General features: G+C 41.2%; 1 protein-coding gene across 1 annotated transcript in view; it reads right to left on the bottom strand.

Annotated features, from left to right (window-relative positions):
- Window positions 1–14,074, bottom strand: part of LOC124598389 (Down syndrome cell adhesion molecule-like protein Dscam2) — a 449,350-nt gene that overhangs the window by 164,632 nt on the left and 270,644 nt on the right. The window contains exon 12 of the mRNA XM_047135997.1: window positions 1,131–1,269. Coding sequence (XP_046991953.1) covers window positions 1,131–1,269 — 139 coding nt within the window. The remainder of the gene's footprint in view (window positions 1–1,130; window positions 1,270–14,074) is intronic.

Here is a 14,074-nt window from a genome sequence, read left to right as displayed (position 1 = left end):
TGATTTTTGTATGTGATTTAACTAGGAAGAGAGTCGAGAATAAGATTGGATTAGGTTTGTGTTCATTTCCCATGTATAAAGTATAAAATGAACAAAAAATTTGAACTAATGAAATTAATAAAAATACTTTTGATTTCAAGATACCACCAAAAAGCAGAACTGCACTTTGGCAGATGAACTAGTTGTGGTGGAGGTTGTGTCTAGCTCTGAAAGTCAGCAAGTTTTCTTTTTCTTTGCGTGCCTATCAATGACTCAATATGTCTGTGCTTTTTTTTTTTTTTTCTTTGGTAAGTGGTCTTCTTTAATGCAAAAAAGTGAACTTAATTACTTTTTATCCTGTATATCACTGAAAAATTAGTAATCATCCTTTGAAATAAATTTACTTTTGTTTATTATAATATGGTACTACATCTTTTAGTTTTCTTTCCTTGGAACACTGTCTATTGTCACTTAATGACTGTAAACAAGTGTGTGTTAACACATAGATACAAAAATACAGAATCAAACTTCTAATTATCTAATACTTTTACCGCAGATTTTTGTCACTAAAATAGTCAAATTTAGTAGTGATTCAACATCTCAACAATCTTCACAATGTCAGTGTTGCCATCTCAGACTTCTGAATATGTTGTGGCCATTTAGAATCCTTAATGTTGTTTCATAATGGCTATGAACTTGTCAGTGTTAAAACAGTCAACTGGTGTGGCACAACGGTGTTTGATTACAGTCACATGCTTTTTGTTACGCAGAGCTCACTTTAGGTGAAAAATTTATATACATGACATTGGAAGAACGGGTGCTTCTATTCCGATGAAAATGCCATGTTACTCAAAGAACACGAATCATTAAATGTAATATTTGAAGCAATGAGTTTTTTAAGTGATGATGAATGCAGAAGAATGTTAATTGTGAAGTGACATCTTTGAAAAGCTATAAAATTGCAACTGAAAAAAAAAAAAAGAGTTTTAAATGAAGTGACAAATTTTCTCAAGTATCAGTCATATTAATTTGGAATTGGCTTTAACACGATAATGAGGCAAACCAACAATTAATGTTTTAAGATATGTGCTTATGTGAAGTATATGCACTTTGACAGCACCTGAGCAATTCAGTAACTTACACTTACTTACCTTTCACTCGAAGCTGAGCAGAGTAGTTGCCACTGGCAGCATTGTTGGAAGCCACACAAGTGTACATGCCACTGTGTCTTGCTGACAGCTTTGTGAAAACCAGCATGCTGTAGAATTCACTGCTCTCTTTTTCAGTTACCTGCATAAAAGAAGGAATCTTTCACAGGCAAACCAAGAATGTAAAGATTTTACGTAATTTCACTGGATATACCTTCCCATCTGAATGAAAATATCAGCATCTCATCTTACTAATTTTTGGAAATTCCAACAATGATTTACTATTAGCAAGTTCAAAGGGATAAGTGTCACAGTCTATATTGTGTTTAATCACTATCAATTCATTCATTCATAGTGTCTTACAGATCCATGTCATTGATGAAACCCGATTGCATGCAATGTCTTTCTCTTTCAAACAGCAAGAGAGGCCTATTGCATTCATTTCTTTGCATATCAAGAATTAGTATTCCTAAACAACTTTTGCAGACAGTTTTTACTACACAGGAAAAGGGGAACCACTAAGTCATACACATATCAAAAAAAACGTGGTATGTTTCCCTCTGTTATATACATATCAAAAAAGTTTTGCATCACCCTGGTTCCCAGAACTCCTGAAAGATAGATGTTGACTGTGGATATTGTATCACAGACCCTGTCCCTTTGACTGTTCAGAGATGCCAGTAAACCCAACAAAAGATCTAAACAACCATGAACGAGCAGCACCTATTAGACGGAGGGGGTCCGACAGTCTATCCGTTCCAGTCGTTCCACCAGGAAGGAGGTATGTGGCACGTGTTGTCTGTTGTTCAACCATGCCTAGACAGTCAGTACCGCAGTTTGATTGCATCCGCATTGTTACTTTGTGCCAGTAAGGGCTCTCAACAAGGGAAGTGTCCAGGTGTCTCAGAGTGAACCAAAGTGATGTTGTTCGGACATGGAAGAGATACAGAGAGACAGGAACTGTAGAGACATGCCTTGCTCGGGCACCCAAGGGTTACTACTGCAGTGGAGATGACCGTTACCTACAGATTATGGCTCAGAGGAAACCTGACACCAATTCCACCACGTTGAATAACGCTTTTTGTGCAGCCACAGGATGTTGTGTTATGACTCAAACTGTGCTCAATAGGCTAAATGCTGCACAACTTCACTCCTGAAGTCCATGGTGAGGTCCATCTTTGCAACCACGACACCATACAGTGCAGTACAGATAGGCTCAACAACTTGCCGAATGGGCTGCTCAGGATTGGCATCATGTTCTCTTCACCGATGAGTGTCACATATGCCTTCAACGACACAATTGTCGGAGACATGTTTGGAGGCAACCCGGCCAGGCTGAACACCTTAGACACACTGTCCAGTGAGTGCAGCAAGGTGGAGGTTCACTGCTGTTTTGGGGTGGCATTATGTAGGGTCGACATACGATGCTGGTGGTCATGGAAGGTGCTGTAACGGCTGTACGAGATATGAATGCCATCCTCCAACCAGTAGCGAAACTACATTGACAGTATATTGGCGAGACATTCGTCTTCATGGACGGCAATTAACGACCCCATAGTGCACATCTTCTGAATGACTTGCTTCAGGATGATGACATCACTCGACTAGAGTGGCCAGCATGTTCTCCAGACATGAACCCAATCGAACATGCCTGGGATAGATTGAAAAGGGCTGTTTATTGACCATATGACCCACCAACTACTCTGAGGGATCCACGCCGAATCGCCATATTGAGGAGTGGGACAATCTGGACCAACAATGCCTAGATGAACTTGCGTATAGTATGCCACGACAAATACTGGCAAGCTTCAATGCAAGAGGACATCTTACTGGGTGTTAGAGATACCAGAGTGTACAACAATCTGGACCACCACCTCTGAAGGTCTCGCTGTATGGTGGTACAACATGCAATGTGTGGTTTCAATGAGCAATAAAAATGGCAGAACTGATATTTATGTTGATCTCTATTCCAGTCTTCTGAATAGTTTCCGGAATTCTTGGAACTGAGGTGATGGAAAACTTTTTTGATATGTGTATATTCCCAAGGAAACGCTCTTTCATTTCTTTAAAGTCAAAAACTCTTGCAGTTTGAGATTTGTCTGTGCCCACATGTTGCTAAGGTTTTACACATCCTCCATTACAGTCTCGATCTCTCCCCATGCAATTTCCATAGTTTTGGTGCCTTGACGAAAGACCTTGGTGGCTGTCCATTTCCTTCAGATGAAGAGGTGCACACTTGAGTACAAACAAAGTTCTGTAGGCAACCACAAACATTTTTCCATGAGGGCATTGGCCATCTTGTCTCACAGTGGTATAAATGCATTAACAGTTATAGTGATTACTTTTCAAATAATAGAAAGTTTACTCACTTTTTCCTATCTCTCTCCTTATCATGTGGCTGCTCTTTATATAATAAAATAGGTTGGAACAATGTGTTGTTTGTCTAGAGCTGTCTGTACAATTTATGTTTACTTGAAAGTTGGTAAAACATAATGTTTCCTGTACGTTTTCTTAAGTTTATAACAAGAGGAAAAAGCAGAATGTGAGTTGACTGTGATGAAATGAGTGTTGTTTGTACAGGGTGGTGAGAAATAATGTGTTAGAAAGTGTTTGTATACTGTGGTTTAATCATTTGCCATAAATCAGTCTCTTTGTGGTATTATTGTATTGTTGCTCTGAAAATTCTATAGCTCACTCAACAGAGACTCAGTTCACTTTTCAGTATGGAAGCATGGACATTGGAACAGCATTTGTTTATCATCGTTACTTTACACAAATTCTGGACAGATGTTACAATGAATCACATATTCAAAAGCTCCATCAGGAATGATCACTTGTCCCTGAGATCACACTAATGAAAGTAAGTCCAACTGTAATGACAAAATTTAAGCATCCTTTGGTACAGATTTTGTGCATTGTTTTTACTGTTTTTGACAGGCTCATCAGATGATTTGAAAAGACTGAATCCCATCATGACTCTGCCAAATCTGCCATCTTTATACGAGGACAACCCTGTGTCATGGTTTGCGCTTGTCGAGCATCTTTCCAAGTTGTATCATGTGTCCGACGACACGTGTGCCTCATCACGCACATCCATGATCATTCAGGCTTAATTTTCAATCTACTCCTCTCACCACTGCCTCCACCAAAATACGAGTTCGTGAAGAAGACGATCATAGGATGCCTTGCCTGTGCACCACATGAATTAATAATCAAGATCTTGTATGAGGAACACCTGGCGGACCGAACCGCATCACAACTCTGGCGCCACCTTCGGCTACTTGTGAATGAGTGTACCATGCCGGACATCACACTGTGGGTGGTGTGTTCTGCCAAGCTGCCTAATAACCTACAGATCCACTTGCTACCACACTCCTTCGAGTCAATTGGCTCTCATCTCCACATCACAGACCAGCTGTATTCATCGCTATGACAACGCCATCCAGCTCACCACTCAACACTAGCTGGCCCAACTGCTCCTGCTTACCGGCCGTCTGCTGGCAGAGGGAAGGCTTGCTCTGCTTCCAGGCCTTCTACATCGTCTGGCAGCATCCGCTAACTCTCTCCACCATCTGAACACTCCAGGATTGCCCACCATATATGCCGGTATATATGCCAGAACAAATTGGCAAGGACAAGCCTCTTCTGCTCCCGCAGTCTCCACCACCACCACATCCAGCTCATTCATACTGCTGGTACCACAAGGTTTTCGGAAATAACGCTAAGAAGTGACGGTTACCCTGCCAGCACCCAAATACCGACCTAAAAGACGCTGAGTCTTGCAGGGAACCTCACAGGCATTCTCGTACATTGTACTCCATCCACTCATCCGGCCGGCCGAACGGTCGTTTGTATGTGACTGACATTCTGTCACGGCTCATTTTCCTAGTCGACACTGGTGCTGATGTGTCCATTACACCTACATCGATGGCTCCCCCATCTTTTCACTGATGAAGTCACTTCTACGAGCTGTCAACGCATTGACATTACAAACCTCAGGCTCTGTCAGAGTTATGGTGAACCTATCTCATTCTCAGTGTTTTCCATGGACTTTCTACATTGCTGACATCAATCAACCGATTCTTGGTATGGATTATTTGTCCCATTACAAACTCTCTCCAGATGTAGTTCAGGGCTCAGTGCTACACCAACCCACTAACACTCAGATACTGTGCTCCCTCCACACTCTGTTTCTCGCGTGCCATGTGAGTTAGTAGGCAAGTACTCCACCCTCACAAGCGACACTATCTACTTTCAGAATATGACTCGGTGGCACAACTCCGCTGGGAAAACAACGAGCTGAAACAACGCATAGCACACACTTACAATGAGCTTGTTGCAGCTCGTACCTTGCTAATGAAACTGCAGCCCACAGTTCCGCCACCTAATCGAGCTTCTCTGTCTGACACCAGCTCGGACACAGTTAGTCCAAAAACATTAATTGCGTGTGACAATTCGTGTCCTGTAGACTCCACACCCCTGACATGCTCGCCTCGTTCAGTGTCATGTGCTTCAAACCACATAGGCAGCCACCCCACATGTTGATAAACATTTCCCCTCTCTTTTGCACCAGCCATGTGATTCGGTGACCATCGCTGTTCCACGCATGACACTCTTGCCCGCGCCAGTTATCGAGTGCAAGGTTGACAGTAGACAGTTGTTCCCCATTCCGAACCACTCCACACTTTCCGCGCAGCCGTCCTCTCCAAACAAGCGCACGCCGCGCTCACATACTAAGCATGTGACTTTCATGCTGCCCTTTCCCACTCGCGCTAACGGCTACACCTCGTTGCACCCTACTTGTCCAAAAACTTCCAATACAACTTCATGCCATTCAGCCTGAAAAACACAGCACAAACGCGGCAGCATTTTATTGACTCCATCTTACAACAGTTCGAGTTTTGCTTCGCATATCTGGATGATTTACTCTTTTCAGCAAATCAGGTGAGGAACATGAAAATCATTTATCCACGGTCCTCTAGACCTGCAACTCCGATAGTGTCAAGGTCAACAAAGACAAATTCCAATTGCGTCTGCCCTCCATCACTTTCTTGGGTTACACCATCTCCGCCAACGGAATACAGCCTCCCAAATCTTGCATGCATGCCATCACGTCACTGCTGACCCCAGCTACTTACAAAGAACTCTGACGTTTCCTGGGCACAATAAATTACTACCGTCGTCACCTGCCGTCTTCCGCCACCGTACAGGCCCCGCTGATAGGCCCCCTGTCGGGTAAACAGACTTCAGGACTCAAACCCATTAGCTGGACTGCACCTAAGCTGGAGGCCTTCAATGCACTAAAGACTTCTTTAGCTCACGCCGTGATGCTCGCCCTCCCCGACCCCTCGACCAAGTTGTTCATCAGTGTGGACGCCAATGACATCGCGGTGGGAGTGGTACTACAGCAACGCAAGGCAGACATGGTTTCCCCTCTTCATTTCTTCTCTATAAAAGTATCAACAGCTCGTTCTTCATCCTCATGGATCACAAACCACTCGCAGATGCTTTCTGCAACCCTGCTAAAGACCCACCCCCTCGGCATTTCTGCCACTTTGATATAGTCTCCCAATTCACAGCTGACTTTTGCTACATCAAAGGCACGGACAACACAGGCACAGATTTTTTCTCATAGATCAATACTATTTTGTGCATCATTGACTTATCCAAGCTGGCCGCCCTACAAGCCTCCAACGAGGAATCTCAAGCTCTCCTCACAGACGCTCAAACGTCCCTTGTGTTTACCAAAACTAAATTCCTTGGTGTTGTGGACGAGGTGTGGTGAGACTCTTCTACTGGTACCTTAAGCCCATTGCTTCAGCCCTCTCTGCACCAGTAGGTCTTCAACACGCTGCATAACCTCAGTCACCCTGGCATCCGTGTCACTACACAGCTCGTCTCCGAGTGTTGCATTTGGAAAAATATAAAACGGAACTGTCAGACCTGGGCACACAGCTGCATTCCCTGTCAACGCAACAAAATCGGCCACCACACCACCCCACCACTGGGCAAGTTCGACATCACCCCAGGACGATTTTGTCATGTACATATCAATATTATTGGTCCTCTTCCACCGTTGGAAGGGCACAGATATATTTTATCCACAACTGATTGCATGTCCCCCCCTCCCCCCCCACCCTCCCCAGATTTCATAAGTTGCATGCGCACTCACTTCAAACATGCATGCCTGCACCCACCTATCAGCCACTCCCCGCCGGACACTTGCACGCCAACCGCTCTCAACACTTGCTCCCACGTGATGCTGAGAGATGATTCAGTCTGACAGGGTCCCTTTAAAGTCCTCCAGCAGGGCGATACAACTTTCCACATCATCGTCAAAGGCTGTCTGAAAACTGTTTCGTTACACCGACTCAAACCAGCATCCGTGGACCCTGACACCCCTCTGCTGGCTCAGTCACATTCTCCTAATGACTCTCCTGTCAGTCTCCCTCCCGCCGTGAAGTCCGACAATGTTTCTCCTAGGGCCACCATGCTGATTTTATTGTGGGATGCCTGTCTGTCGCCAACCCGATTCCGTACACCTATACAGAAGAAAAATAATCACAAAGAAAAGGAGTGCTACTTTAAAAACAATAATAAAATTCTTTAACTAGATGTGAGATATTTGAAGCCAATGTCTCACAATGAAAGGAAAAACCATAAAGAAGAAATCTGTAATTATAAGAATGAGAGTAAAACAAAAATAGCGTTTTTCGCCTTAGAAAACATCTAAGAAGAACAGGCAAGACTTTCCCATGTAAATGGATGGAAGTGTGGAGCTTCTTTGTGATTGGTTGACCATCATGCTCTCTAGCTTTAATGTTGATGTCATTTGTGCTAACATGCTCATTTGGCTTAATGAGTAATAAAGTAGTTACTGTGCATTTAAATGGTGTTGATCGTACTTCGTTCTGATCAGCTAGGCCAGTTAACTAAAGTGGTGACCCCAATTTCACAGATTATTTATGATATTCAACATTGGGCCAACATAGGGCGTTTGTTTACAATCACACATTTAGATCATCAGCAAGAGGATGGGTTCCTTCTTCGGAAGGAAGATCATATTAATTCTTCAGAAGGAAGAATCAAATGGCAAACTTCAAATTGGGCCTACCATTATTTATTCAACACAAGAATACTCAAATCAGAGAGGAAATGAGGCACTGACTAATTAATTTCATGGACCATAGTGCTAATGGCAGACCAATATGTGAATAAAACACTGGACAGTGTGTTACATTGCCAATATAACCATGAATCCAATAGATATGCACACATGGGACAGTTTTACAATCAGCCAGTATTTCTCAAGAGAGAACTGCACCAGATTTTACTGTGCCAGTTTATAACCTGATGTTTCCGCCTCTGTTGGTATGGTGTGATGTGTGCTCCAGTGACACAACAGCTCCAGTATTAACTGCACAGTCACGTGAAATGTGCATTGGGTGTTCAACCGTGCTGTGATCATGGCACGAACTTTGATCTTATGAATCTGGCAACAAAATGACTCTCCAGCGAGTGGCCATTGCTGAACAGCTGCAAGTAGGAATCATTCCAAAGTTACTAGCATTCCAACCCAGCCACCCACAGACTTGGTTTCAAAAAATTTAATTCATTTTACAAAATTGTGGAGTGGTAGATGATACATATAAATTTGTAGCAGTGCTGAAAAATTTAGCCAAATCTTCTCATATTGATGTTACTGCTGCTCCTCCTACTTTAAACAAGTTTGATATGATTAAGAAAGGCATTACTGTCATGCTTTTTGCAGACACATGAACAAAAAATACACAAGGTCTTGTATGAAGAGGACATCAGAAGCAGAACACCTTCACAACTGTGGCAACACATGAATCATACAGTTGGACCCGATATATTTTCAGATGACACCTTATGGAGAATATGGCTGCTCCCGCCTTCACCATCACTGCAAGCTATTCTTGTTTCAAGAGAGTATGAGACTGTAGATATCAAATGACACTTGGCCGAGAGGTTCCATGCAGTACTGCAATCACATAAGGAAGCGGATTCGCATGTGAGAAGTATTAATATTATGCAGGGAGCCATGTTGCCATGATAGGAGAGGGGTGGTTCTGGAAAAGTACAAACACCTGTGAACTTGAACTTAACTGGCAGTGTGAAACGTGAGGGATCATGGGGTCTACAGAGATGATGCAGAATGCTGATTAACAGAGCTTCAGCAGAAGTAGATGACTCCTCCCAGTGGAAGACTGTTGACCTAATGTTCTCGGCCATGCACAGAGAGAATAGCAACACAATGCATAACAGTGGCTCACTGCCGAAGGACATGTTCTTTCATGAGAAAATCACATGCAAATATATTTACCCTTGCTATTTCACATATCAGCAACAACACACTACTATCAGTGCAGCTGACAACAAGACTCAAAAGGACTGCACCCTACAAGGATTAGGATAACATTTCATTTTCCCAGCTTAAGGACCCAAGGATTTATGTAAAGGGTAGGGGGTCTGGCCGCCGCTTCCTGGTAGACTGGTTATGCAGTAAGCACTACACCACAGGAACATTCCCACTCAGGCAACAAACCAATAAGCACCTTGCTATGTGCCGTTAATTACTTACCAGTGTGTCATTGCGGGACACGCCACCTTACAGTAGATTTTCAATTGTGGTGCACTTCCAACTCGAATTTTGTGATAGCAGATGTATCTGTACCAGTTATAGGGGAGCATTTCTTTGTCACAAAAAACTTTCACTAGATTTAGCAAAGGAAAGATTAGTTCTATTGCTGGACATTCAATGCAGGAACACATGGAGAATTTAGCCACAACAGCACAGAGAGATAAAAAGAAAACATTTAACAAAAATTATATCACTACAGAAGAGGAGATCTCCAGGACTCACACCAAATTGCAGGAGATGATAAAGCAGATATTGTTACTACATCAAGGAAATTCAGAGTTAGAGGAATCAATAAGGAATTGTCCAGAACAGATGGATAGCACACACAAGAAACTACCAGCCTTGCAGCATCAGGAGCAGCCAGTATGGTGGAACAGACAAGGTACAAAGGTTTGTGGTGTGCAAACCACTAAAATTTTACCTGGTCATGTCGGCAAAAGGAAACATGTGGTCAGTAAAAACGTGGACTAAAAGCATTCAGAGGTGTTGTTCATGGGATGAGGCTTTACTGTCATCCATTGCAAGGTCCCACAATCTAAGCAAGACAAGGAGATTTGCACCAAATAGATGCTGAGCAGGTAAACAAATTGTAAACAAACTTTTGCTCTTAGGCATAGTTCAGCTTTCTGCCAGCAACTGGGCATCACAGATCCATTTAATACCTAAGAAGGACAATTACTGTAGATTGTTTGGAGATTATAGATCACTTACTGTAACACCAATATCGATTGTAAGTAGTTTATACTGTGTAATTACATGTATGTAACTATGAAGTAGTTGTTCTTTACTGATTAAGTTCATTGAGTTGTGAAAGGAAAGTTGATATGTGTAACATATGTAATATAAAAACTTAAAAGATGTTTAAAAATAATGAAATTTTGTAAATTATGCCTGTTTATAAAAGAGAATTTGTAATTTGAATACTGGTTCATGTTTAGGAAAATTGTATGATCTAACTTAAAAGGTGTAGGGAACCCGCTCCGCTGCGAAAGAGACCTGGCATGTGGGAAAAGGTGGATCTGACGGTTAATCTGGGTGGCAAGAGAGAGCGCACATTACACAGTCAGTGGCCAGCAGTTGTACAGTCAATACCATGGGTGCCAAGTGAGGCATTCGGAAGCCGATTTATGTTGAAATTGCCTCGAATGTGGTTTCGGTTGTAATATGGTGCTCTTGTATTATGGAATGGCTTTAAAATGATTAATATGTTGCCAAGAAGAAATCTGAAAAGAGCCTTAAACTGCAAGAGGTGAGACCAGATAGCCGCCATGTGCTTGCCACCACTATTGCGCCACTGCTTCGCCAACTTCAGGAAATTAGATATGTATCTTAGTATGGAGCAGTATGTTTGTGTGTGTGCTTTTTCAATAATAATTCAAGTGAGAAAAACATGTGTGTGAACTTTGAAATGGTCCTGATCATGAAACCTATGCAGGTTCCTATCCTAAATCTGCTTAAGACCAAGTAACCTGTTTCTGAATAATCAGTGAATTGTTTTTACTTTGAATGTGCCAAAGTTTCAGTGCTAAAGTGTATAAATGATGCTAGTTAAACAACCTGCTTCACAGGTAATGAAAAAGGCACATAATTTGACTTACAGGAAATTTGTTTTTGTTTTGACTATTACCATAAACTAATTTCTGAAGTTTTATTTGAGAATAACATTTGAGCAAATTGCTATATACTGTTGAAATACAAACAAATTCAAGTGGGGTTAGAAAGCCACATTAGTGTAATGCAGTTTGTCTCTGAAATAATTACAGAATTTGCCTGTAGAGTAAATGACAGTTGATGGGCCCCAACTATATTCTTTTCTATTATGCGAAAGATAAACTAAATATTGTTTTTGCTAAAGGAATCAGAAGTATTTCCATAAAAGAGAGGGTATATAAAAGTGTTATTTTATTGCATTTGGTGTCTGTGTGTTATTTGAACCAGGACTTTTGTCGTGCTTCACTTAGACTCGTGATGTCTTAGATAACTTTTTGGTGCTGAATTGGTTAATAGTTGAGATGATGATTATCATTAACAGGAGTACAGTACCATCTGTCCTTCTGTGTCTACTAATTTATGCGAATGATAACTACTGCTAACCACTGTTCAGTTCATCTGGTAGTTGTGTGTATTCATTGCAGTTCACAAAGAGAGAAAGAATGAAAGTCCCTGTTGCAAAATTACTGTTAAATTGTTTGAACTTAATGTTTCCACATTATTATGACTAATTAGGCTGACGACTGTTTATTATTTCATTCATGAAAACTTTCACTACTTTCATTATTTCCTAAATTAAAGTCTTTCTACTGATTGCCATTTATACAAAATTCATGTTCGATACCCCCTGACCATTAGGTAAACACACGGTCAAACTTCAAAATCCTTCCCAGAGGGTAATGTTAGTTGTCAGGGCATTATACTTAGTGCAAACTTGCTGTAATACACATTATATTACCTCCTTTACTATACCATTTAGGAATCCTTTCCCCAACTTACAGGATTTTTTACACACTCTGGCAGATGAAAATATGTTTAGTGCGATAGATTCCAAAAAGACGTATCATCAGATTCCTATGGCACCAAAAGACATTCCAAAAAGGTCAATTACCATGCCCTCTCACCTTTTTGAATTCATGTGAATGCCTTAAGTGTTAAAAAATGCATTTTATTGACTCAATAGTAGGAGAGTTTCCATTCTGTTTGTGTTACTTGGATGGTATTCTGGTTTTCTCAAAGTCAGCAGAAGAGCATAAAACACATTTAAAAATTATGTTTGATACTCTGAGGATATATGGTGCCATGGTCAATGAAGAAAAGTGCAAACTTTAGAAAAATTAAATAACCTTTTTGGATTATTCTGTAACTAAATCTGGTATTACCCCAACAACTGATAGGGCTGAAAATATCCACTCCATGCCTGGACCTGCAACCATCAAAGAGCTTGACGATTTCTTAACAGTCAACTTCTGCAGGAGACATTTGCCTCAAGCAGAGCAATTGCAGGCACCTTCACATATGCCTTGATGGGGAATATAATCACGGGATGCGTGTGCTAAAGTGGACAGATGATATTCAACAGGCTATCAAGAAGATAAAATGCAGCTTAGAAAACAGGCAGTTACATTAGCACAGCTGATAGAGGATTCCCCTTTAACTATGACAGCGGGTGTGAGTGATGTTGCAATCGCAGCAGTTCTGCATAAGGTAATCAATAAAAAACCTTACACACTGAGGTTCTTTTCAAAAAAACTAACTGTGGCTCAGTGCAAGTGGTCAGCAATTGACTGGGAATTGCTCACAGTTTATGAAGCAGTCAGGCACTTCAAGGAAAACATCAAAGGCTGACAGTTCACAATATTAATGGACCACTGTCTCCTGGTCAACGTGATAAGTAATTCTAGTAAAGATTATGTGCTTCAACATTTTTGGCACTTGGATTCGATCAGCCAACTCTCAACAGATGTGGTACACATTAGAGGAGCAGTTAACATTGTGGCTGACTACCTTTTCAGAATAAATTTACTGTCAATACGCCTCAACCTAGATGGCATTGCAGCAGCCCAAGAAAATTATGAGGACCTCCAACAATCATTATGAAACCCACAGTTGTAACGAAACAACAGAACAAGTCTAAAATGTGAATGCAGGCAAATGACTGATACAGAAGCGAGATTATGGTGTGACACATCACTAAGACACACCAGATTGTTCATGCCATGTACAGGAAATATGTGTAATTAGTCATCAAGGGACAGTTGTGAAAGACTTTAACAGTGTTGTGAAAGTTGTGAAGGAAGGTGGATCAATCAAGAGAGGGACAATAGGAAACTTTGTCAGTGACAAGTGTATTCTTAAGGATGTTGTGTATGTTCCTGAACTGGTTAGAAATCTGACATCTGTGTATGCTATCACTGACAAAGTTTATAATGTTGTTTTTGGAAAACATTCTGCTCAAATTTATAAAGATAAAATACTCATTTTAAATAGACCAAAAACAAGAAATGGATAGCCTGTAGTGACAACTAAACCAGAAATGCAGTCATTACAACCAGAAAAAGAAAAACAAGAATGTCATTAGAAGCTAGGTCACATGCATGTAAGTTGTACTTCAAAAATCAAGAAAATTTGTGATGGAGTTCCTAATAAATTACGTTCAGTGGAAAAATTATGTGTACCTTGTGTATGAGCTAAACTATCAAGAAAGCCGTTTTCTACTGTTGGAGAAAGATCAACAAGGCAACTTAAACAATAAACACTGATCTGTATGGAGAGCTAGATTTCCGAACAT

The sequence above is a fragment of the Schistocerca americana genome, chromosome 1 (genome assembly GCF_021461395.2).
Source record: "Schistocerca americana isolate TAMUIC-IGC-003095 chromosome 1, iqSchAmer2.1, whole genome shotgun sequence".
Lineage (NCBI taxonomy): Eukaryota > Metazoa > Arthropoda > Insecta > Orthoptera > Acrididae > Schistocerca > Schistocerca americana.
This window is presented reverse-complemented; position numbering and strand designations above follow the sequence as displayed.